This window comes from Manis pentadactyla, chromosome 4, assembly GCF_030020395.1.
Source record: "Manis pentadactyla isolate mManPen7 chromosome 4, mManPen7.hap1, whole genome shotgun sequence".
In the NCBI taxonomy this organism is placed as follows: domain Eukaryota; kingdom Metazoa; phylum Chordata; class Mammalia; order Pholidota; family Manidae; genus Manis; species Manis pentadactyla.
The window spans coordinates 175,509,845-175,536,439 of NC_080022.1; the positions used below are offsets into that span (position 1 = coordinate 175,509,845).

The following is a 26,595-nucleotide window of genomic DNA, read 5'->3' on the forward strand; positions in this document are numbered from 1 at the left end:
TAACTGCAACCCTGGCTTAACACAATTTTCACCTGAGAAAAATACAATGGTCATGTTTCCAACAAATGTATTAGTTACTCTGTCAAATCTAAGACATCACTAATTATAAGAAACTATTTTATATGCCACTACCAAAAACAAAACAAAACCCACCTCTACCTGTAAAACTGCATAGTTTATAACATCAACCCTAAGATGTATCCCAATTTCAGAGATGTTAAAATGTGAAGGGAAAAAAGTACGTCTTAAAATCAATGAACTATATCTTAGCATATAGTGAAATTTGAGATGTGATGTTTACATATTGGGTTTTCTAAAAGCAGATCATTAGAATATCCTGGTTGCTTTTGCCTTCCTTTGCAGCCTCTTTATCCTTCCTGATAGTGTCTTCCTACACCAGATTTCACCATCTAGCTGACCCCCTCCCACCCCACAGAGTTTTCACAGACTTTTTATAGAATAGCACAGAAGAAAAGCAATTAAGGTGATGAGATTGTACTCCACTCCCTCTTCTTCTCTTGTCTTGTGGGCACAGAGCAGGACCAGCATTAAAATTTCTAGCAACTCTGGAGCCTGAACCACAAGATTCCCTTAATTCATGCCCTCATCATCTTTTGCCTAGGTTATTACAACTACCTCCTAGCTGTTCTTATCCCTAGTCCCCAACCCTTTTGTGATTCATCTCCCAGACAGCCAAAGTGATCTTTCTGAACCACAATCTGTTCATGTCACTTTCCTGCTTACAACCCTTCATTGACCACGTGTAGCATTAGTTCTTAAATGTAGCATTAAAAGACCAGTCATGATCCCAGTCTCATCTGCTGCCTGTCTTCCCAGGAATTCCAATAACAATAGATACACTGTTTCCCACCTCAGTGCCTTTATACATGCTCTTCCTGCACCTAGCATGCCTCCCCCTTGTCCTTGCATGCCTCTAAGTCTCCTATTTCTCTTTTCATCATCTAGCTCAGATTTCCATCTCTTCCTGAAGTCCTTCTCAGACACTTCTTCCTCTTTGCCACCTCCATACAACCTCATGGACTCAACCTCTGTTGTGTTTATCACAGTGTATAGTAATTAACTGGTTTACTTATTATCCTGATTCAGTGATGAATTCCTTTAGAGCAGAGACAGTGTCTAACCAGTAGCTCAATAAATACTTAATTAATGTTGTTTTGGATAGCAGTGCTCAGTTTGTGTCTCCCCAACCACCTCCCTCCCATTGGTCTTACATGACCTGTCTGTGCTGTAATATCTCAAGGTCGAAAACAAAGAAACAAAAGAACCATTTGCTTTGCCACATTCCATGTAGTTTCAGCATCCCATCCAAGCAGGCTTTGGCTATTTCCCCAGCTCTGAGCTGCATCCTGTCTGCCTCTTCCAGTTCCTTAGATGTTTCCCTTTGGAAAAGAACCATTGATGTCAGATAATCTCATCAGATGCCGACAAGCTAGGGAACAAATTCTGTTACTGGTCTCTTAGGAAGAGATTTAGCTCCAAACTGCTGTGTTTGCTCTAAGAATCAGTTTGTTATTTTACAGAACTGGCTTTACCTTAATCTTCTTTCTTTCAGAAAGTTTTAAGAGTTTTTGATAAGACTTATATAAAATCCAGCCAAAGCAACTCCTTGCTCTTGGATCTTGAAAAGTACAGATCCTATTTTACTTAGTTCTGTTACTCTGAGATTGGCCAGCTGTGTTAATGACCGTGTCTAGCCATCAACTGGAGATTCCCGCCAAATTACATCATAACCAAAGCAACAGAGACGATACAACAAAGAAAGAGGCCAAATGAAACATTGCCTCTCATATAAATGTGTTATCCAGAGGGTTAAAGAGGGCCAGCCAGAACAATGTAACTCTAGGTTAGAGTGGACGGTATAAGTTTAGTTTTCAGGATGGGCACTAGAGTGATTTTTTTCAACTGTGTTCTGTGAACTGGCATCATTGGTGAAAGGCTTGATTCTGAAATATTTTCTCCGTGGCACTATAAATTCTTTTGTGAAAAAGAATATATTGCACCCACACACATACACACACAAACACAGAACATTAAAAGAGAGGTTTGCTTCAGCCCAGTCACCTAGTAGCTACTTTAAATGGGATCAGAACATAGGAGTTAGTAGTTTTCCAAATCATTTGTTTTATGTACCAACAAAATAATACCAATGGTTCCTAACAAGTATCAACCCAGATTTTTTTTTTTCCCCAGCTTTACTAAATAGAACTGAGCATAACATTGTATTAACTTTAAGGTGTACACCTGATGATTTCCAGTCACGTCCTTAAGCTACTCTCGTGTTCTGACCCAAGAACTAAAGTTTTCTGTTTGTCTTTTTCTGAACTATTAGAAATATGACCTTTGGAAAGACGGAGGATCACTTTCATTTAGAGAACAAGAGGCAAAACTTCTTTGTCAAGTAAATACTGGCACCCATCAATACTTGTACACATCCATGCAGGGCTTGGAAATGACCCACGCCTCAGATAGGGCCAAGCCTCTGCCTTCCTGTAAGGAACAGGACAGAAATGCCCATGCTAAGAGTTCCAAAATGAAACCGAAAACATACGTAAGACAAGGCATATGTATATCTAGCCTAAGAGTGAATATATCTTCTAAAATTGTCACATTTTCCTTTATAATCCCTTCTTATCCTTGAGGAAGGAAAAGATTATTTGGAGGTTTGTCTTGGTAAATACTACAGGTAGTTTTGTTTTTGCATATGAATCAGTCAATTGTGGATAAATTTGGCCAAGCCCAAAGACAAAAATGCCATGATTTGCACTTAAATGAAAAAAATCACAAGTGACCATTGACCATTTGATTGGAATTTCAATTGCTTGCCTGATTAGATACCTACATTTGCAAACTGAAATATCTGCACCTGCCAAATACTATCTTTTCCTGATTTGTCACTGGAGTAGGTGGCCATAATGAAGGAAGGACTGCTGACTACTACATCAGTTTTCCAAGTCAATTCTGAGTTACCCATCTTCTTTCTTTCAAAGCACAATTCCTGACATCTTCTAGCAATGTTTACCATTCCCCCTACCCTCGTCCATTCTCTCAAACATTAAACCAGTGCCTTTGAGATCCCGTGGTTAAGACAATATATATTTGTTCAAATATGGACTATGTAGAAAGCATATCTCCAAATTCCTCTTGCTGCTATCAAAATAGTATGCAGAAGATGAAATAGGCACTCATAGAATCTCCACTGTATCAAACATCAGAAACAATGGACCCTAGCACAAAAAAAGTTTAAGCTTCATCCTGCTATGTCCCTAATATTCACTATACCTATTTTTTATATGACTCCATTATTTCATATTCATAAGAGCCTTTGTCATACCACCTCTTCTCTCTTCTTTAAGACTATTACCTTGAACAATTTTGATCCTCCTGTAAAAATGGTTGCAAATGTATAGAAACGTCTGTATCAGCTAATGAAGAAAAAGAGGCCCTTAGACTGCAATTTCTGACTTTGTTTCTTTGGGTTTAAGGGGTCAAGGAGTAGAATTTGGCCAGGGATGGTTCCTAGCTAATTCTAAAGAAGACTCTGTAAAGGCCCTTCTCTCCATATTCCACCCACACATAGCCCAGTGAAAGGTTTGTAGCTTGGAAGAGGTACAGAAAAGCAGTAAGTCAAAAGCAGAGAAGACAGCCTTGGTAGGAAAAATGAAACCAAGTAATTGTGATCAAAGGTGGTTTTTCAATATATTTATTGTTTTCATTGTCTCCATATATTGGAAGCTCACTTAAATGTGATTTTATTTATTATTTTTCTTTAGAATTTTCCTTCATGGCAAAAGTAGCTAAAATCATTATTCTTGGAGGTAAAGTGCAGTTACATTAATCAAACACTGACATACTGTTATGCCTAACACAGAGGGCTGGAGAGGAGAAGGACCACCTGTTCTCAGTCTGTGTTCTCTGCCCTTAGCCCTGACAGCTGCAGCCGGAAGGGGCAAACTGGAAGTGTGTCGTCTGCTGTTAGAACAAGGGGCAGCAGTGGCCCAGCCAAACCGCAGAGGGGCTGTACCCCTATTCAGCACCGTTCGACAGGGCCACTGGCAGGTAAGCAGAGCAGCTACTTTCAGTCCCTTCGGCAGAGGTGAGTTAAAGGTGGGAAGTTCTGAAGCAAAGAGCAAAAAAGTCACTAACTTTGGGTTACCCCACAGTCATCAGGATTGAGGACTTGGGACTTTGTTATTAATATCCTTGTTAATTGAAAATATATCACAAAGTTAACCTTCAGAATCATCATGATTTACATTGTACGGAAGGACTGGCTACTTTTGGCCTGGTCATGGAGTGACCTCCTTCTCATATTTCACAGTATCCACAGGTGCTCTGGAAGGTTCTTTTCCCAGCAGATCCCTGCTAACTTGCTGGCAGGTATGTCAGACTACTAAAAGAAAATGTAGTGTATGTAAATTCTAGTTACACAGTCTTTCCAGATATTTGGATTATGGGTAAGTGCTGATTTATTACTTAGGATAGAAAAGAAAGCATATTGGTAATAGTCTTTGGAAGTAGTTGAGTAGACAAAAAGCTCTAGAAGCCAAGCAGTGTTGAAGAGTTATCAGAGGCCTTTGATTATATTTAGTTCGGTCGTAAATATTCACTGCAAGCAGGTTTGCAACCCCTAGAGGTCAACAAAATGGCAGTGGCATGGGTAGTGGCCTGCGCTGGAGCTCCCATTTGGGGATTGTTTGTCTATATCTTGGCCTTTTTTCCTAAATTCTTTTTTCCTTGGTGGCTGATCAAACATTCAGAGCTGAACTCTTCTCATTTAGCTGTCCCTGAGAGTCAGAGATCAAATCACATGGTCCCAGGACTGCAGGTGCCAGGGGGCTTCTTGCAACAGAGAGTCACCTGTGGAGATGACAGCAGTGGGAGCTCACACAGTGCAGGGACAACGTGCGTGTCTGCTTGGTGGCTTCTCCTGGCTCATGGCCCCTGCTCCTCTGTGCTTGCAGATTGTTGATCTTTTACTCACCCATGGGGCTGATGTCAACATGGCAGACAAGCAGGGCCGGACTCCCCTCATGATGGCTGCTTCTGAAGGCCATCTGGGAACCGTGGACTTCCTACTTGCACAAGGTCAGTCCTGAGATGCCAACTCTGGATGATCGTTGCCATCCTAACCCAAGGAACTCATGATTTCCAGTGATGGATTCCAAAAGATGTTAAGAATAGATATTATTAATCTAGGTGGTTAGAAAATGAAAGCGCACCTCCTCTTATATACAGTGAGACTCTTCTAACTCTTCTAACTCAATTTCCTAATGGCTTGAGAGATTTTTCATAGTTGAATCAAATAAACATATCCTAAAATCTTTAATTCAAATATGTAATCTCCAAACTTTGATCTTTCAATATACACTCAACGAATGTTCATCTTCCCAGGATTGTATTTTGACTTTATCAATTCCTCTGTAAACCAGTACTACTAATATCTTCTTGTATCCACAGGAGGCAAACAGAGGTTAAGACAGTTCCTGACAGTGGGGCCCTATCTGAGGAATCAGAATATTATTATCCTCCTTTGGTAAAAAATTCCTTTTGACATTTATCAACATTCACATATTCCAGATGAATGGCAAAAAAATTAAAGGGTACTGTGGTCAAAACACTCAGCCTTCCTTTTGACTGCTATGACCTCAGTCACCTATGCAAAACTGGTGAGTGACGGTGGGCCACTGTAGTAGAAAAGCTTGAGCCACTGGTGACCCTACAGTACCATGTAGTGGAGCTTGAGCATTTACACAGCAGAAGGTAGTGTGATTGTGATCAGCCTTAATGACTCCATTCCAGTTAGCCTCCCCTATTAGTAAACTGGACCAATCATCTATAATTATACCAACAAGCACGAACACTTCAAGGAAACAAACCTCCTGAAGAATCATGTCCAGGCCAGAGCTGCTAAGGGTAGTTGAGTTAGGAAGAAGGTGAGATTTCTCAGATTTCAGACTACAACTCAGAGACCCAGGATCTTTAGCTGTGTCCTCCAGAGATTTGTTTCTGCAGCCTCAGACCTCACAAGTCTGGTCAGAATCAAGAGAACTGCTCTCCAGTGCAAAAAGTGGTTCTTGCTTCCCCACCAAATAAGTCTGGTTTCATGATATCCTCACTTCTGCTAAGGCGGTGCTGGGAGGGGAAGGAAGATGTACCTAGGCTCTCAGGCTAAGATGTGGCAAGAGTAAATGTCGCAGAACAACCCAAGTGTATTGGAAAACGCAGGACCTCTTCAGCCACTGATAACCTTTAGATAGCTGCAGTGTCCACTGCACACCAACACAAGCTCGTCAGGCGCTGAGCCCAGAGATGGAGTCTGCCGTACCACTGCAGACACTCTGCTCTTCGCAATATAGATCTTCCTTGACTTACAGTGGGGTTACATCCCAGTAAACCCATTGGAAGTTGAAAATATCATAAGGCAAAAATGCATTTAATACACCTAACATATATGTGCATCATAACAGCCTAGTCTACCTTAAACATGCTCAGAACACTTATATTAGCCTGGAGTTTGGACAAATCATCTAACACAAAGCCTATTTTACAATTAAGTGTTGGCTGTCTCCTGTTATTTACTGAATAGTAGTAACAAAGTGAAAAACGGAATGGTTGTATGTGTTCAGGTGGTTGTAAATGTATCTGCTGTTTGCCCTAATGATCGTGTGGCTAACTGGAAGCCGCAGCTTGGTACCACTGCCCAGCATCAAGAGAGAATATCACAAGGCATATGACTAGCCTGGGGAAAGATCAAGATTCAAAATTCTAGTATGGTTTCTACTGAATGCATATCATGTTTGCACTATTGTAAACTCCAAAACCTTAAGTCAAACCATCTTAAGTCAGGGACTGTCAGTATTTCATTATTTCACACTTAAATCAGGGACTCTCACTAAATCAACAAATTCCACAAACTTTCTTTAGCCTACATTATTTGCAGAACCACCTATGCTAGGAACTGTGAGGTGTTTTTTTTTTAATTAATACATTATAAACTGTGCCCTCAAAAGGTCTATAATCTGACAAGAAAGGGATGAAACAAAGATAAATAACCACTGAAGTGAAAAATCTAAGTGCTCCGATAAAGGTATTTGAGATAGAAAAGGATAGACTGAAATTTAATAGAAAAAATGCTCTGTATTTAGGGAGGGGAAAGTAAATGAGAGGTTGAGGAGAAACAGCAGAGCAGTTCAGAGAAATGTACAAGTTGTCCAGGGGAGTACACAAGGACTGTTGGGAAATAAAATTGGAAACGTGGAAAGACGTTGAAAAGGAGCAGATTAAGAGAATTTGGACTTAATTCTGAAGGCAGTGGGGAGCCATTCAAGATTTTTAAAAAGAGAATTGTTGCCAGAGTTGTGCTTTAAAAAAAAAAAAATCACTTTGGCAATAGTGAGAATAGTAGATTTATTGAAGGAATTATAGTGGACTGGGTGAGTCAATTAAGAAGCCATTGTGACAGGGTAGATGAGAGGTAATGAGGCCTTGATACAGGTGCAGTAGTCGTTAGACTAGAACAGAAGGGCCAAATGCAAAAATCACTTTGGATATAAAGATTGTTACTTATAGGAAATAGGGGTAGGAAAGTTGAAGATAACTCCAAAGTTTTAAGATGGGTGTTTGGGAGAACTGTGATTACATTAACTGCAAGGGGGGGAAAAAGAGAAAAGATGATTACAAATCGAATTTTGGAAGTAAATTGAACATATCATATGGGTTAACTTCCTGTGTATCTCCTTTTAATTTCATAAATTACAGCTTTCCTTATCTTTGAAAAATCAACTTACCTTTAATATGCATCCAGAGCCTTCTTACCCTGCTTTTTCCTCTCTGCTGGAGGTTCTGTTCATGGATTTTATAGATGTTGCATCTGAGAAAATTCCTTGGATTGTGTCCTGTTTTCAAATCCCATGTTAGAGTCAATGTTTTACTTGCATGCTATCCTATTATGAAAAAGTAGTGCACCGCATGAATGACTCTCATCAGGATTGGAGGTACGGTACCTCCCAGCACCTCATCCTGCTATGAGAAGCCACAAGGTCTGGTTATCTGACTTCTAGAGATAAAAAGGTGATAGGCCAGATAACTGCTGAGTAGGCCCTGAGCCTGGCTGTGGCAGGTCCTACACTTGATCTCACATCTGAATCCTGTCCAGCTGAAGAAGCAGCCTGGAAAATGGTCTGTGCAATAAGTTGATCTCCAGTTTAGCTAGTAAGTATGACATACCAACTGTGAAAGAACTCTCAGGTTCTCTCCTGAACTAGCAAGGATGGGCTCTTTGCCATCCAAGTGGTTACTGTCTAGGCTAAGAACCAAATGTAAATTGAATTAGTCTCACAAATCAAGTGTCAGGTATGATTGATCCTTACAGATAAAAATAGAAGTGTTGGATAAAACAGCAGCCGAATCATAGAACCCAAGAATGGACTAACAGTTACCAAAGGGAAAGGGACTGGGGAGAATGGGTGGGAAGGGAGGCATAAGGGGGGGCGGGAAGAAGAAAGGGGGCCTTATGATTAGCATGTATAATGTGGTGGGGGCATGGGGAGGGCTGTGCAACACAGAGAAGACAGGTAGTGATTTTACAGCATCTCACTACGCTGATGGACAGTGACTAATGGGGTGTGGGGGACTTGGTGAAGGGGGGAGTCTAGTAAACATAATGTTCCTCATGTAATTGTAGATTAAGATACCAAAAGAAAAAAAAATAGAAGTGTTGGAGAGAAGCAGATACAGAATATAAAGGGTTGGAGAATGGGATGGGGTTATTGAGGGCTGACTAGTTTAATTAAGCTCCACCTTTACTTTGTGGCCTGGGCTCAATTTCCTCCCATAAGTCCATTTGCCCTGCATTCTAGGGATGGAGAAAGGGGCCTGGTACGTTCTTCAGTGAGAAACATACTGAGCCCCTGTTTTATGAGAATCTCTGAAGGAGTGTATACTATTATAAAAGGAAGACTTTCTCTGAGTTTAGAGAACATTCATTGAGAATTTATTACATACATAAAAAGAGATTAATAACAGAATAAGGTGACATGTTAAGCAGGTTCAAGATGAGGTAGCAGTGAACCAGGAGAAGCTTCTTGGAGGCGGGGGGATTTGAGATGGTTCCTAGAGAATGGGTAGAAGTGAGGCAGGTTGTGGGGGAAGAAAAGGTATTTGACCCATGGGAGCAACGTAACCAAAAGAGAGGATACGGGAACATTTATGGGAAACTCTGGAGGCAGTGAGCACATGCATTTGGCGAAAGGAAAGGATTCTCACAGGGGGAGTAATGACACTCAAGTAAGCCTGGGGATAGATGTGGAGGGCATGGAATACCCTGTAAAACAATTAGACTCTCCTCCACTGACAGCTTGCTAGATGAGGGTTTTTTTTTAACAGCTTTACTGAAAGACAGCCCACATACCTGTGCTTCTGCAGAGCGTACACCTTAAGGACCAGCTTTCCCTCGTGCTGTGAATTTTCATGCTGTGTTCTATTTGCTCTCGCAGGTGCCTCCATTGCTCTAATGGACAAAGAAGGATTGACAGCCCTCAGCTGGGCTTGTTTGAAGGGTCATCTCTCAGTAGTGCGTTCTCTGGTGGATAATGGGGCTGCCACAGACCATGCTGACAAGAATGGCCGCACCCCACTGGATCTGGCAGCTTTCTATGGTGATGCTGAAGTGGTGAGTGCCTTTAAATACATCTCAGTAGTAGGGACAGGGGAGGGTCTCCATCCATGATGTTACATGTGATTGGGAGGGGAGTAGAGTAACATGTTGACAATTCCTGATGGAAAGTTCTTGGATCTAGAGGGCAGCAATATTCAAAACACCATTGAAGACCAAGAATACAGGTATGGCCTGAAGTAGCATGGCCACCTAGCCCGGTACAGACCAGCAGCTGAATAAAGGCCAGGCAGCAGCCAGAGCCCTCAGTGGAGCAGTACTGAGCCATTGCACTTGTATTAACAGCTTGATCCATGTGTCCTAGGTCCAATTCCTGGTGGATCATGGGGCCATGATCGAGCATGTCGACTACAGCGGAATGCGCCCTCTGGATAGGGCAGTGGGGTGCCGGAACACTTCTGTTGTTGTCACTCTTTTGAAGAAAGGAGCCAAGATAGGTAGGAGAAAGGAAGGGGGTGCTGGCCATCTGTGCCCAGAGGCCAGACTGGTCCAGTGGTCTGGCTGCCCTGGGTGTTTGGTGTGAGTGTATATAGTTTCTCCCTGCCCCGACCCAGTTATCGTCCAAGTGAACCAAAAGGCCCAGAGAAAGCACCTCTGAGCCATGGTCTATGCTACCCTGTGCCCAAAATCACATGGTTATCTGCCATGCCCCTAGTAGCCTCAGCCAGGAGGCTGCTCTAACCGTAAGCACCACTTAGTGCTAAGGCCTCTGTACCAGCCCCGCCATGAGCACCCTGGACCCCTGCACTGCCGTGAGCCTTTGCTTTCCCTGCTCTGTATGTGCTTCAGACCCTCCAGCCCCTGCTCTGCTGTCCCATCCGCTGCCCCGTCCCCCAGACCCATAGGCAGGGTTGGCTGATATGCTGGCTTTTTTGCTGCCTGCCTCTCACTGCTGCTTTTTCCTTCTTTTTTTTTTTTTTTTTTCTCACCTTCATCCATTTTTTTTTCCTCTCCTACAACTTTTTGTTTTCTCCTTTCTTTGAAGGTTGTCAGACGTTACCGAGTCGCCCACGAGGTATATCCCACCGCTGTCAGCATCAGGCGCAGTCTGATGGCTTGGTCAGCTTTGCCTTCTCCCCTTTGATTCAGCCTGCATGAGTTCCCTACACCTCTAATCTTTTAATTTACTTCACCTTAAAAGAAGATTTTTTTTTAATGACTGTTGTAGAGAATAACTTGAACTTTTGATAACTAACCTTGAAAAGCTTAGTTGGTGAATAATTCAGGCATCTGTAAACTAATCAATGTAACCTTTTCTCTCTCTGTGCGGGTGAAGTAGTCTTCAGTACTGCTGCCTTGTTTCATGACTGTTTGACATTCAAACTGTGCTCCTGGTTCAAAGAATCCCTGGGAGTCCTATTTGATATTTAAAAATTAAGGGAGCCTTTAGAGTCTCTAATGGTTTCCCTTCAGCAGAGCACATATGTAAAAATTAAGAGACTAAACAGCTAGGAGTTTTGAGTCTCAGAATCTAAACTAAATTACCTTTCTTAGATTTTTAAATCTTATGGTAACATTTAGCATAAATCCTTTCTCCCGAATTCCTTATTTAAAAATACCTCCAGACTGAGCCATTGCCTGCCCAAATACAAGGTGAAGGTGCAGGCTTTGCTGCCCTCCTGTGGTGTGAGCTCAGACAGCTCAGATACTCTTATTTTAAGGTGAACACAAATCCAACACAGCTTCTTGGCGGTGGGAGTGGCTAAGATACTCCCAGGTCTAAATGATGAGGAAATTGTTGTGGAGCAAGTTGTTCTCTCAGCAGAAATCCCCCCAGGGTGTTTTTTCACCTAGCTCCTACCACCCTTACATTGTATGAGTTTTTTACCCATCATGCATCCTGTACACTACAGGTCCAGCCACATGGGCAATGGCCACCTCCAAACCAGACATCATGATCATCCTGCTGAGCAAGCTGATGGAAGAGGGGGACATGTTTTATAAGGTGAGGGGAGAGAGGAACAAAGTTTCCCCCAAACAGCCACTGAACCTGCACACACAACGTTCTACACGTAGAATCTCCCAAAGTCTTAACAGTTCTCATCCTTGGTTCCAGAGGCACCCCTCACTGATGACCTAATAAATTGAGGATCCTGGGTTTTTAACTTCCCAACAGGAGAGCAAGAATAGCATAGACCTGCCTGCAGCTGATGAACCTAAAGACCTAGTTTCATCTGGTCACTACAGGGCAGTTACATAGGTTCTACATGGAATCTGTAAGTGGGACCTGGAAATCCCCGAGACACAAAGTAAAATAATGCAGTACAGATATTCCAGTCTGTGGGGGAAAGGCACTGATCTTAGCTTTCATATTTAATATGTCTGTAGATTTTAAAGTCTGTAGTAACACAGCCCATCAGCACCCCTGAGAAAGGTGAGGAGGCCAAGGTGGCAGTTTTGCTTGATTGCTGCCACAGTTTGCATGACATCACTAACCAAATGACAGCAAAAGCAGTGAGTCTTTTTGTTCTCACAGTTCAAGCTGAAGGCTCCATACCCTGACACCAACCAACTCCCATGCCTGTACGAAGTCCCTTAAGAACAGTCCACATCAGAGTCATCTCTGAGTTAGGATTAGCTGAGTCTTCTCCTAAAGCCAAATACAGCTCTAATGCATCTCTGAGCAGTGTGTACCTCTGAGATTTCCCGAGACCCTAAGTTAAGGAAGTGATTGTGAAGCACAATAATGTGTACAGACTTCCCAGAAGCAATTGTGTTACCTGAGGACCCTTCAAGTGAGAGATAGGATAATCTAGGGGCTCTCAGCCTTCTGGGAAACTTGAATCCTGACCCATCTGTGATTTCACATGCCTTCAAAGAAGGGTCTCATTCCTCTAGGTGTCCTATTTCTGGACTTGAGAATGGCATTGCTCTCAAGAATATAAGCCCTGGTTATAGCATAACTCTGATGTTCTAAGACAAGGAGTCCCACTTCCTAATGAGAACAGGCAGAGCTACCACTGCTCCTGCCCTAAATTCTACCTTGGTAGACTCCTGAACCCTCCTTAGTGAAAATACTAAAGAGAAAATAAAAGACCAAGATTCCTGGTGGCATTGCAGATCTACAGAAGGAATGGAGTGGCTTGAGGTCAGCTGAAGGAACAGGAGATGCCTCCTGCATCGTTCTGGGCTCAGCTTACAGATTTTCAGATAGAAAATGTAAGAAAAGTTCAAGGCCCCCCTGTGACCAGGTCCCTAAGTTGGTCGTAGATATGCTTCATCTTGGAAAATCCCTCCTACACAGATAGAATCACAAATCTATACCTCACTTCTCTACCACCACCCTACACCATGCCTTTTCCAGCAACAGGAAAACTGATTGATACTGTTTTATGCCATGATATCAGGGAAGCAACAGCTAGACTGTTTTAGCTCCCACGTCCTTTGTGAGGAAGATGGTGACCTTTTGTAGAGGACCAGCACGGTGGGACATCAGACAAGAAGAGTGTTCCAAGCAACCCAAGAGTAAAGAAGTAGTGATGACTCTGGGGTGGTTGGGACGAGAAAGTGATTTGCTTCCCAAGAAGATGAGGCCTAGAAAAAGCTCTGAAATGAGCAAAGTCAGTCCCTTAGGAATCCAGCTGGGAAGCTGGGGTCCTTTCCCTTTTCTGCTGGGTGAGTTTCCTGAAGGAAAAACTGGACCCTTCTGCTTCCAGCATCAGGGCCAGACCTTTGCCCTGGGCTGCTGTTGGGAGGGTTACCTGTTAGTAATAACTGCTGAAAGGAGGAAGGAAGTGGGACCAAACTTCCTCAGCTGCTCAGCAGACCAACTGTGTTTTACCATCTTGTACTTCCATTAGAAAGGTAAAGTGAAGGAGGCCGCCCAGCGCTACCAGTATGCTCTGAAGAAATTCCCTAGAGAAGGGTTTGGTGAGGACTTGAAAACCTTCCGGGAGCTAAAGGTGTCTCTCCTCCTCAACCTCTCAAGGTGTCGCAGGAAAATGAACGTAAGTCCCTCTCATCCCAACTCCTTTCTGCAGTCCTGGAAGTTGATTGTCCATGTCACTCACCAGCTTTTACCAGGCCCCTGAAATTGTTCTTTGCCCCATTTGGAACTTGGTTGTCCTTCACAGAGCACTGACATTTGCAATTTGAAAGAAATCGAGTCTAAGTACAATCCGTACCTTAAACTGTAAAAAAGCGAATGCTTTGGTCACTTTGTTGCTATTCGAATTTTCCTAATTCCTACTGAGAGTGATTGGATGCCATCACCATCCTCCCCAACCCCAAGTCAGTTTTCTGGTCTTTGGGAACATGTGAGAGCCGTGGTCACTGGAATTCCAACCGCAATTAGATCATGAATTTTAGTCATCCCCTTCCTTTCTGGCAGAACCCTAGTCATTTAAGAAGGGCTGGAAAGAGGGCTCAGAACTGCAAACTTTACAGTTTAATTTCTAGGACTAATCTTGAACTTCACTTGTTTCTTCATCTTCTTATTCCAGCAAGCCCTGGCCCTTCTTGTCTAATCTTAAAGCTCCTTCTGGTCTTCCATTACCTCTCAAGTAGTCCATGGTCCTTCCTGCCTGCCTTGCAGATAACAGTCTGTCGTGCCCTTAGCCACTGCTCCCATGACATGCCGACACTCCCAGGCCAAGAACCCCCTCTCAGATGCTGGGAATAGCCAAAGTCGTGTCAGGAATCTCTGACACCTACCAGCCTGAGGTTCCACAGTTCCTCAGGAGATAAAAGTAATCCAAGCCAAGCAGCAATGTTGATTAATAAAGAACTCAGCTATGCAGGAGTGAGATTTTGGCCTCAGTGGCCAAGAAATGTGCTGTTAGTTACAGAAAGGTCATTTGTGTGTATGACCTTCCTATCACCCACCTGAAATCTGACAAGGAAAAGAGCTCTAATACGGCTATGGCATGTCATCCACTGTTCTTCCATGGAACAGAAGGGACAGCAACCACAGTCCCTTGTGCAGCTAGTGAGAATGGGGCAAAAGTCAGGAGCTGCCACCACCCTGCTGGCTTCTCTTCTGCCTCACAATCTACTTCCTAAAAACATTCCAATCTTCCCTGAAATCTTCCCAAATGTAAAAGTTTAAGGGTAAGATTGGAAACAGAGTAGGGATAGTATACTTTGCGGCTCCACGTTTGTTCAGAAATCAGTAATAATCACTTCCAGTGACCAACACTATGCTAAGCGCCTGGTATCTGTCTCCTTTTTTAAAATTGGTCATTAATTTTTTTCTTTAACTTTTACCTCTGCCCCAGGGCCTTTGTTCTGCCAAGGACCTTGTTTTCTGCCTTAGGAATCACCAGTGTAACCAGAGGCTCCCATGCGGTACTCTGGCTTTGACATTAAGAAGAGGAAGAACTTCCCTATTAGCGTAGTGTGTGAGGAATCTCTAAAACCACAGCTTTGTTCGCCTGGTCCCTGCTCCCAGGGTTCTCGGAATGAGGATAGATGAGACCATGTCCCTCCGGGGAGCCTCAGTGACCACGAGATGAGGTGACAGCACAGACCCCATTCACAGCCAGAGTCCCCTCTCGTTTTTGTTTTTGTTGTTGTTTTAAACGCCTTCTAAGTCAGGATCCAGTTAAAAGAAGGAAAAGGCAGAAAGGAGACTCCTGAGCATCTGTGCCGGGAGCTGTGTACAGGGCTCTCAGATGCTCTGTTGCTCTCACTCCTGCCTGCAAAGTAGGTACAGGTGAGGGAGCACACAACACGCTGTGAGGGGTCACAAAGCCGAGCCAGAATTGAACCCAAGTCTGTCCAACGCCCCTCCTGCACCTAGCGTCCAAGTCAGTGCAGTCGCCCCTTACGCAGCCTCCATCCTGGGTTTCATTCTTCCCTTAGCCAGAGTACAGGGGTGTGTGGGAGGGTGGGCATAGGACGAGGATCCCCAGGACATGGATATGCGTGTGTTTGCCTTACACACGTGCATGTAACAAGAGTTTAGGTTTCCAGCCTCAGGAGCTTCATTGGGTGGATGTTAGGCTTCTGGGCTAGAAGGAACATCATTAGAAAAGCAGAAAGAGGTCAGATCAAAACATTTTAATACTTCTGGGCAGATAAATTCTGGTGAGCAGCTGCAGGCCCACCCAGGGCAGAGGCAGAAGGAACGTCAGGTCTGGGTCACGTGGCTAAGCCATGCCACGCATGCCGAGAATCCCAGGTGTTCCATCCATAAATGTTAAAGAAATGTACATATAATCTGTTTTATTCCCAAGTTGTCTACTTCTCATATTTCTTCAATGACTCATTTGCACACCTATTGTAATGACAGGATTTTGGAATGGCGGAGGAATTTGCTACTAAGGCCCTGGAGCTGAAACCGAAATCTTATGAAGCTTACTATGCAAGAGCAAGGGCAAAACGCAGCAGCAGGTGAGGAGAGAGAGAGAGGGTGAAAAGCAAGAGTCTCCTTTCTGGAAATCTGGCCATCCTGGGGCATATGCACCCAAATGTGTCTATCCCTGAGGACTCCGAGGGCCAAGCTTTGGGGATGGCTCCCACAGCAAAGACTCAGCTTCAGACTGGCAACTCTTCAGGGCTATGCAGAGCTAGAACATTTTACTGTGGAAGAAAAATGCCTTTTCATTGTTGGAGAATGGCACCTTCTTCCGAGAAGCCTCTACGGCATCTCTACCAAGTTTTACCCCCCAAAGCAGGTAGTGTAAAGGGATACCAGTGACTGAAGAAGAGGTAACTTAAGCCAGATATCCTCCCAACCCTTTTAGAGGGACAAGTAGAAGGGGTGACTTACACCACAGGGTCCTCTTCCTTTTTGTGTAGGCCTGTGGGGAGTCCGTGGATTGTCTAGGCATCCTTCTGGGGCTCTCCTCAAGTCTGGTGGCATCAAACCTCCCCTCCTCACCACACCACACACTCACAGGAACAGGAGGTCCTTGCCACCAGGACTGAGGGGGCCCAGGAGAAGCTCCATCTCCCCTGCCCACCTGCAGTGGTTTGGCCAAAGGGCAGGAAAGTCTCCAAGAAGGCATATAACCTGCCATCAGTGATCTTTGGATAACCTCTCACTGTCCTAGATGCCTCCTGCCTGGCACCCTGCCCTTCTCCCAAACTCAGCCTGGAAAAGAATTGCTTCAGACCCACTGCCACAAATATAGCCCTGAAAAATCCATCCCCAGGTTAAGTCCAGTGATAACAGTGGCAGTAATATTAGGCTTAACTAGCTGGGGTAACAAAGTTCTTACAGAAGCTGACTATCAGATTCTCTTTCTCCCTGGATAATTCCTTCCCCACAAGGCCAGTTTCCCCTTTTCTGGGCAATACTAAAAGAGAAGACAGAAATATCTCTTAGTGAGTTTGTGTCCTCATTTGTAAATTAGAGTCAGCAAGCCTGGTCAGCAAGCCTACTGCCCACTCAGCTTTGAGACAGTGGAACGGAGGCGTGACAGTGCTGTGGGGCAAGGGGTAGAAAGGGCAGAGGACAGGGTTCTTGCCTAGGATGGAACAGGCCTGAAATTTAGAGCCAAAAGATCAAGAATATAAAGAAAAAATTCTGCTGGATCAGCAAGATTTTTAAATATTGTAGTTACTGTTTTTTATTCCTAAGCTAATTGACAGTGACCCTGTAAATGACAACCCCACCCAACCCTTACACCACCTGGGTGTGCATTTGGACACTAAGAACCTTCTGGAAGGGCCTGGCTTGACTGACAAAAGGGGGCATTTCCCCACTAATCCCAAAAACGCCAGAAGGAGGATGGAGGCTGAACAGGCTAGGGAGTCATTCTGGACTCTTCTAGAATGACAGCCTGCCTGTTTCCTTCCTTACCAATCAAACCAAACCACTCTCCCACCCCCAGGCACCACCATGTGCCTCTGAGATAATGGCCATGCTCTTAGCCCTCGGGGACTCCTGTTGATTCAGAATAACTCCCATCCCCGTGTTTACATTTTGTCAAGCAGACAGTTTGCAGCAGCCTTAGAGGACCTGAACGAGGCCATCAAGCTGTGTCCAAACAACCGTGAGATCCAGAGACTTCTGATGCGAGTGGAGGAGGAGTGCAGGCAGGTGCAGCTGCCGCCGCAGCCGCCACAGCAGCAGTTACCGGAAGAGGCAGAGCCTGAGCCGCAGCGTGAGGATGTGTACTCTGTACAGGACATATTCGAAGAGGAGTACCTGGAACAGGACGTGGAAAATGTTTCCATCGGCCTCCAGACGGAGGCTCGGCCCAGCCAGGCTCTCCCTGTAATCCAGAGCCCGCCCTGCTCCCCGGCCCACCGGGACGCAGCCTGCGTCTCCAGCTCACCGCGCGGCTCTCACCAGGCCTTTGACTTCCGGCCCGGCAGTTCTGTAGGCTCTCCCACTAGACCGGGCTACCAGGCCACCTCCCCTGCCCTTTCTCCAACTCACCAGAACTCTCATTACAGACCTGGCCCGCCACCTACATCCCCAGCTCATCAGGGGGGATCTTACCGCTTTAGCCCCCCTCCTGTGGGAGGGCCAGGCAAGGAGTACCCGAGCCCTCCCCCGTCCCCTCTCCGTAGAGGCCCTCAGTACAGGGCCAGCCCTCCGGCTGAGAGCATGAGCATCTACAGGTCCCAGTCCGGCTCACCGGGGCGCTATCAGCAAGAAACAAACGTTGGTCAGCTTCCCGGCAGACCAAAATCTCCACTATCCAAAATGGTGCAGCGGCCCTACCAGATGCCTCAGCTTCCTGTGGCAGTGCCCCAGCAAGGGCTCAGGCTACAGCCTGCCAAGGCCCAGATCGTGAGAAGCAACCAGCCCAGCTCGGCAGTTCATTCAAGCACCGTCATCTCCACAGGGGCCTATGGCCAAGTAGCCCATTCAATGGCTAGTAAATACCAGTCTTCACAAGGAGACATAGGAGTAAGTCAGAGCCGGTTGGTTTATCAGGGGTCAATTGGGGGGATTGTAGGGGACGGCAGACCTGTGCAGCATGTGCAGGCCAGCCTGAGTGCAGGGGCCATCTGTCAGCATGGAGGGTTGACCAAAGAAGACCTTCCACAGCGACCTTCCTCAGCATATCGAGGTGGCATGAGATATAGCCAGACACCACAGATTGGGCGTAGCCAGTCCGCATCCTATTACCCAGTCTGTCACTCAAAACTAGATCTGGAGCGTTCCTCCAGCCAGTTAGGTTCCCCCGATGTGTCACATTTAATCAGAAGACCTATTAGTGTCAACCCTAATGAAATCAAGCCCCACCCGCCGACCCCCAGGCCGCTGCTGCACTCCCAAAGCGTAGGCCTCCGTTTCTCTCCATCCAGCAATAGTATCTCATCTGCCTCCAACCTAACTCCTACCTTCCGGCCATCCTCCTCGATTCAACAAATGGAGATCCCACTGAAACCTGCGTATGACAGGTCATGTGACGAGCTGTCGCCAGTGTCTCCCACTCAGGGAGGTTACCCCAGTGAGCCCACCCGATCCAGGACCACACCATTCATGGGGATCATAGATAAGACAGCCCGGACTCAGCAGTACCCCCATCTTCACCAGCAGAATCGGACCTGGGCAGTGTCATCAGTGGACACCGTTCTCAGCCCCACGTCTCCAGGCAACCTGCCTCAGCCTGAGTCCTTCAGTCCACCATCATCCATCAGCAACATTGCCTTTTATAACAAAACCAACAATGCACAGAACGGCCACTTGCTGGAGGACGATTATTACAGCCCCCACGGGATGCTGGCTAATGGGTCCCGTGGAGACCTCTTGGAGAGAGTCAGCCAGGCCTCCTCATACCCTGATGTGAAGGTGGCTCGGACCCTCCCTGTGGCTCAGGCATACCAGGACAACCTGTACAGGCAGTTGTCCCGGGACTCTCGACAAGGGCAGACATCCCCTATCAAACCAAAGAGACCATTCGTGGAGTCTAATGTTTAAAAGACATGTGTTGGAGTGAGACCCGTATGTTTTCACTGCACATTTTCAGGCTTGGTTTCCACATTCGAGGTACTTCTCTGGCTTAATTTCCCATGTAGTTTCTGTGTGGTGTTCAGAGGTGGCAGCCCACGTGCTGAAATCCTTTGCATGCAGCTGACTGGGAAGCTGGCCGCCACTGAGCCAGGACTTGAGTTTCTCTCATCTCTGCCCCAGCCACATGCTCTCTCCCTCTCTTCCAATGCCAACGAGGAGATTGTGTCGTGTGCTTTAACCCAGGGAGATCAGACACGCTGGTCAGCATTTTCCAGGAGACAATCGCGTTCACTGATGTTCTTGTTGTGTAAATGTCTTTCTCCTTTTTTACAGAAGTAAGATGTTCTTGTTCGTTTTCTTCTAGGAACTTTAGAAAGAGTGTGACGCCCCTTTGCCTTGCATTCTTATCCAGTGTTATCCGAATAGCCAGCCCCAGTGCATCCTTGTGCCATGGCCTCCTCCCCTGAGGGCCAGCTCCCTGCAGTCATCAGGTCTAGAATGTTCCTTTAGATTATTGCTGGTCTTCCTGTGGGAGCAAAAGGGTCCAGGAGAAAAAGAAGAAACAAGTCTGTTAAATCGAAAGGAAATAAACAATATAATCATTTGAAATGTCACTACTTTGACTTTCCAAGAGGCATTTTAGGAACATTTAGAAACTAGACCTTCACATATTTCAGTCAGCCAAGGGAATTGGATGAGAATCATGGATATTTTTAAATAATTCACTGAGAGTTATTCTTTAGGTTTTTAGCCAACAATTAACCATTAAAAGCTAGATTTTCCATGGGTGGAGGAGGGAATGAATAAGTATATAGAAAAAGAGACTGTCCTGGATTCTCAGTGACAGGCTGTAGAAAATCTTTGTCTTTGAGAAATCTACTTTTTAGGTCCTGATACACCACTGAGCATCATATTCCACAAAAAAAACAAACTTTCTGAAGATTACTGCAATAATCCTGTTAGCTGGGTCTTTGCCTAGAGCCATATTTTGTTCTCCTGACCCTCGTTTTTTTTTTTACACCCAGATGGTATAGTGAAGAATTTGTTTCTTTGAGAATCAAACTGAATTCTCTTGAGACCGTGAGACTTATTCCTGGAGTTTACAGCCAGGGCCATCGCATTCCATGTTGTCTAATTCCACTTTGAGGTCTATAGTTTCATTACCATTCTAGGAATTGTTTCTCTTCTTTTTCTAGATAGGAGTGTTTGGGGAGCAATATTTGAGAACCAGACACAGCCAAGTGTTTCAGGCTGACAAAGACCACTTTGTGCACTGGGGAGGGCGCATGAGGTAGCCAGTCTTCTGATCCAGCCATCCCACACACATCTTCTATGTCTTATGGTCCTCTGCTAACCTGTCCTTTCTGTGGCTGAGGCTGGCATGAGATGGACAGCAAGAACATGGAAACCAAAGCCTTAGCACAGGCCTGGTACCGACTGCACATCAGTTCTTAAACTTTAAGAACCTAAACAAAAGAGAATTCGTTGTCTGTTACTAGAAATCATTCTGCTCTTGTTAGTAAAGGGCTACAGGAAGAGCAGTTTCCTGAATAAAAATCCAGATGTGATCAAACCTGTTAAGTGTCCTCAGAAAGTATCACCAAGACATGGGAAGCATGAAGCTGAGATCAGAAACATTTCTTTACTAACCTAGATCCTGCCAAATAGATGGACCCCTCTGCCCCCAGGCCTGAAACAAGCAGGTCTCTGTACTAGGAGCAGACAGTTGGGCTAACTCAAGCCCCAGACTCTTTCCACTCTCTGATGCTTAAGGACTATCTCCTGCTCAGCTGCAGACATCTGTGTCTCCTCTCTAACCCCCATCAAGAAGATGAGATGTACAGCTATAGCATCAGGCTACATCAGGACCCCAGCAGCCTCTCAGCTCCCTCTTTGTACAGGTCTCAGCCCTATGGGGCTTTTTGCATCCCATCCCTTTCTAACCACCTCTCACTGAGGAGCTGCTGCTACATTCTGGAAATTTCTCAGTGTCTATTAGAAAAGTGCCCCTGCTTATTTGGAACACCACATGTACCACCTGCATTCACCTGCACAGGTGGGTGAGCAAGTTCTGTATTCTACAAATACACCACTGATGCCACTTCTCCCCAGGGTCTCTCTAGGTTTTCCTGAACAAACAGGAAATGTAGGGCCTATGCCTTATTGGGCAAAACACCTAAAATGTCAGCAGTCAAAATGCAATTCTTTTTTAGCCACTGTAAGAGGGAGTGAATATCACTACTGGGCGCCAGTTGTTTTAGACTAGAAAATTGCCAACTGGACCTTCCTGGGGCAGGAGACAGAGTTTCCTTGTAAGCAGATTGCTGTGCCCTGTTTTGCTACTTCACTGCCATGGGATGATCTTAGTACTGTATCTTAGAGATGCCCCTCCCCAGCACACTTGCTGAATCAATGTCTGGCTTCAGGTGGGGGGGAACTTTTCAAATGAAACTGCAAAGTTCCACTCACCCAGTTCACATCACCCTGAGATGGAAGCAGTGGTGACAAACTTCAACTTACAGGTTTCTCACCAAGTTGTGTGTTCTGTTCGTCCAGAATTCTTGCACTAATGGGTTTCCATCACATCATGTCTCTAAATGGGTGCGCTTTACTGTTTGACTTTGTAACTCTGATAAATACTGGATATTTAAGTGTGAGTAATGTCTTCATTAGAAAATAGCAAAACCACTCTTGTCTTTTAGTGTATTTTTCAAGAAAAAAAGGAAAAAAAAAGGAAAGAAATCTAGCAGTGGATCACAACATTTATAGCACAAGAAATAACTGTTGTATATAAGCATCAAAAAGACTAAGAATTTTTCAATACAAAAAAATATTTGCAGTGATTTTAAAGTGCTTTTCCAGCAATTTTCTTAGGGACTCCTGAGACATGGTTTCTTTATTTACTGGATCAGTAAGGCACACAATTAACAATTAAAAATTAATGTTTATTTACAAAGTAAAGGGAAAACCTGTGTAACATGAGAATTTGGCATGGACAAAATGGAGGCCATTTTGTATCTGCTGTTGTACCTTGTCCAGGTTGCTGACGTGCACTATTAAAGTCCCAAGTTAATAGAGCACAAACCCTTCTTGTTCCTCTCCCATGTACCCCTCTTTTTAGATGTGTTTAACTTACACTCGAAGGCTCAGGAAAATTCCACTAATTTGAATCATGTACAATACATCAGGTCATTGTCCAGAGATACAAGTTTGCTAATTTAGTTAACCTGGATTATAACACTTTTCCTAAATTATTGTAAACAGAACAGCATAGAGAAAGGTATTCTCAGTCCTTATATTGTATAGTAGTTTAAGAACCCCTCTCTAAATATTGGTATTTTTATATTCCAGAGATGTACCCAATAGAAAAATTAATCAGTATCTAATTTAATGTCCATAAGTATTTTCCTTAGATTTTAATCATATACGGTGCGTTATGTGGATGTCACCGTGCTTCACCATACTTTACCACTAGGTGTCCCTGTGGCTCTGCACCAGGCTTGTCTGGTGGCAAAGAAGGGCAGCATCTCCTCTGGAGGAGGCTCGTCCTGGTCAGCAGGCGGCCCATAGGCTCAGAGCGTCCAGGAAGGAGGGAAGAAAGGCCTGGAAGGCGTCTCTGGCCTCTCTACCAGCTGTAGATAAGCTCTTTGAACACTACCTGCTTTGAGCCCTCAGCCAGGGAGAGGCTGCCTAGAATGCCCTTGCTCTGGTGGATGGATGGGTACATGGAAGACCCCTTTCTGCCCTGTGGGCACCCCTCTCAGTCCCTCTCGGCCTCCAACTTCTGTAACTCCAGAGGTGTCACGGTTGGTGATTTGATTGAAAGATAGTTATTTTTCTACTGCAGAAATGCCTTGGACAAAACCAGTTGCTCACTGAATCTTTGCCACAAAATGGAATAGGCTCCCCCAGGCGGGCAGGATCGCCCACCCCTGTCCCAGCCTCGCCCGTCCTGCCTGTCTGTCCTTGGACTGCCGCTTCTCAAGAAGCCAACCCACAAAGGCAGCCTGCCGCTGCCTCACTGCCCTGTTGCATGCGCATTGGGAGGTGTGGAAATTGCATTTCTCCTTTTCCTCTAGGAATTCCAGACTGACCATCTACCATGATAACAACAATGAACAAAGGGCTTAGGGGTAAGAGCTACCTGCAAAGACGTGTCATGGAAACCTTCACCATGCAATGCCTTGAACTCAGCTCTGGCTGCTCCCAAGAACAGGTGGCTAGTGGGGTCCTGGACACAAGCACAATGGGGCTGGTGGAGCCACTGTGCAGAGCTACTTGAATAATCACTGGGTCTTCATCAACTCCTTTTATAACAGACCACTCAAGGGCTGAAGTGTTGGTAACCTGCATTCCGGTGTCCAATGCCTCACAGCAGCTGAACCCCCCTGAGATGCTTGTGGCCACTTGCTGGCCACAGTCAGAGCTTTGAAAGTCAGAACCAAATGAATGCATAATTGGACACCAAAAATCAAGTGTTACTTCCATGTTTCCTCACCCACATCATCTCATTTCTTCCTACTGACTCTGGTATCCCCACTAGGCTGGCCTGTCAGTTGTTGGCTGAACGCATACAGACGCAGGCCAGCATCACTCCCATTTTTTCGGATTACTCTGGAAAGGAAGGAGCCTAGCTGCTTTGTTTTTATAGCATTTGCTGGCTGGATTTTTCTTTTGCCTGACTACTAACCAGAACATCTGGTTAGGGGGACTCAATGCTTTTGGTCCCCAGGACCAGATAGAGTTAATTCTGGAAAATTCAGTACTTGAATATACCTGCCTTATTGTGTACCAACTTACTGGGAAAAAGAGTTAGAAATGCCGGCTCCAGATTTCTCCTTCATTCACAGGTTATTTTGGAAATCCTGTAAGTTACACTTCCTGTTCTGGTTTGGGTTTGGGGGATTTTTTTTTCCCTTTGGCTGATTCCTGCTGCGTGGGGCCAGCTCTTCTTCGGGCTCACGGCAGGTGCCATTCTCAGGCATGGCCCTCTTTCCACCTAGCACAGTATCTTTGTCTCTGTTCTGTCTCCTCCAAATCCAAGATGATTTTAATTAGTACAGACATGTACAGTCTACAACTAAAGAGTGATTTGTACTAATATGATTTTGATTCTTCCTCTTCTTTGCTGTCCTTTCAAGACACTTGCTGGAAAAAGCTTTAATGCACTTAGTTTTCCTTTAGGTTTTCTATAACACAAATGTAAAGGACTTCTCTGTACAGTATATATTACCCAATGCATGTTCGTTCTCTATCCTGATATATTGAACACCACACAGTTGTGAACTCGTGCAGTGGGGATGTCCCACACCCAACAGAGGCATCTAGCCCCCTGTGTATAAGGAAAGACAGTTTCCTCTGCTGTACTTGCTTGAGCAGTTTTCTCGTCTGTACATGTGAGCTGTGTGAGATAGATGTGAAAAGTTAAAGGAATGCATTTTCCTGCCCATGTATACAGATCACCATCTGTACAATGAACTGTATGTATGAAAGCAAATGTACTTATTTATAAATGGGTAACACTTGGAAAAACATGGTGTTGTGCTTTCTCCATTATAATACCCGTGCAGGGAGCTGGCTGCCAAGCTCACCCTCACTGAGGCCTGCAGTGCTGAGGAGGCCTGCCCCAAGGGCAACTCTGGCAGGCTAAAGGGAGGCCACATTCCTGACGACTCGGTTGGTCTCTTGTGGGGCATTCAGAGTCACCCCTTCGGGCCTTTGTTCACTCAGTGACGTTATTAAGCACCTTCTTGGAGCCAGACACTATGTGTCCAGTAGGCACTCGAGAACTGTGGACAAGAAAAGCTGGTTCTAAAGGCCTGTCAGCAAAGGCTTACAACATTCATTAAGAAAGGGCAGCTTTTTCTTGAGTGGAAGAGGTTTTCTCCAGCCGCACTAAGGAGCTCTGAGCTCTTTCTATCTCCTTTTCACCGTTGAAGCTGTACTGCAGTCCACCTACTGTACCCAAAGCCAAGGTGGAGGTGGGCTGCCAGTTTGAGCTGTTAAGGTTAGAGGCTGCGTGCTCAAGGTGGGGGCCACCCTAGCTGCAGTTCCTGAGGTTAACTTACTAACTCAAAGCTGGAAGCCCAGTGTCCAGTGGCTTTATTTTTTCTTTAGAAATATCGCCAGAATTTCCAGTCCTCCCCAGATGGAGAGCTAGGCAAATGCGTTGTGGATGGAGAGGTTGCAAATTTTCTGAAACTGGCTGGAGAGTCAACACCTTTTTATAAGTGGCCAGCACTGAGTCGTGCAGTCTCCCACTGCTACCTCTGCCTTAACTTCAGGGACAAGCAAGGAAGACCACTTCCTCTAGACGCCAGGTTGTGCTGAACAAACATTCCTGCTCTGCAACTACATTCATTTCCCCGAAACAACCAAAGCTGGGAAGCTGGAAACCCCAGGCATGCAGCACCATCATCAGCCCAGCCTAGATGCCAGACTCACCCTCAAAGAGGAGAGGGCAGGACTCTGGAAGGAACTGCCTGCTCGGCCTGAAAACCATCCCTGGGCTGCTCCAGTTCTTTTGTTAAAAAAAAAAATACGAGTAAGTGACTGGCAGAAGCCCCAGCTTTTTAAGGATGCCTGGGACATCGGAAGAAAGGTGAAGGGTAGTGATTACTAAAAAGCTAATTCTTGAATTTGCCCTGAACCTCAACAAAAAGCCACTCAGAGGAGCAGTAAACCGCGAATTCAGTAAGTGCAGGTTCTTAGATCCCAGATCAGACTGTCTCCATTGTTGTTTTCATTCCCTAGCTGGTGCCATCAGCAGCCCTACCCATCTCGATGCTCCACAGGCACACATGCATGTGGTAAGCCTGACGCCCCTTCCACAGGCTGGATGAATAGGCAGAGTTGGGGAACATAGTGGCATTTTAAAAATGGAAGCTGGAGTTGCTTGGAGAAACTTGGAAACTGAGTCCTTCATTCCCAGGAGTAAGGATAAGGTGTTGTAATAAGGGCACCGTGTCTGCAAGGCCCTGTGGTCCCCATGGAAGAAGCTGTGCTCAGAGTCCGCTGTAATGGCCACTCTGCTGGGATGCCCAGA

General features: G+C 45.2%; 1 protein-coding gene across 9 annotated transcripts in view; it reads left to right on the top strand.

Annotated features, from left to right (window-relative positions):
- TANC2 (tetratricopeptide repeat, ankyrin repeat and coiled-coil containing 2) overlaps nt 1–25,082 on the top strand; it is a 376,540-nt gene extending 351,458 nt beyond the window's left edge. For 4 of the 9 annotated variants that reach the window (XM_036899778.2, XM_057501597.1, XM_057501598.1 and 1 more), the window contains 9 exons: nt 3,944–4,077; nt 4,983–5,106; nt 9,516–9,691; nt 9,999–10,131; nt 10,680–10,709; nt 11,548–11,639; nt 13,495–13,641; nt 15,927–16,027; nt 17,573–25,082. In XM_036899778.2, coding sequence (XP_036755673.1) covers nt 3,944–4,077; nt 4,983–5,106; nt 9,516–9,691; nt 9,999–10,131; nt 10,680–10,709; nt 11,548–11,639; nt 13,495–13,641; nt 15,927–16,027; nt 17,573–19,517 — 2,882 coding nt within the window. In that variant the 3' untranslated portion in view covers nt 19,518–25,082. The remainder of the gene's footprint in view (nt 1–3,943; nt 4,078–4,982; nt 5,107–9,515; nt 9,692–9,998; nt 10,132–10,679; nt 10,710–11,547; nt 11,640–13,494; nt 13,642–15,926; nt 16,028–17,572) is intronic. The other 5 variants (XM_057501594.1, XM_057501600.1, XM_057501596.1 and 2 more) reach the window with 3 other exon arrangements.
- The last annotated feature ends 1,513 nt before the right edge of the window (nt 25,083–26,595 follow it).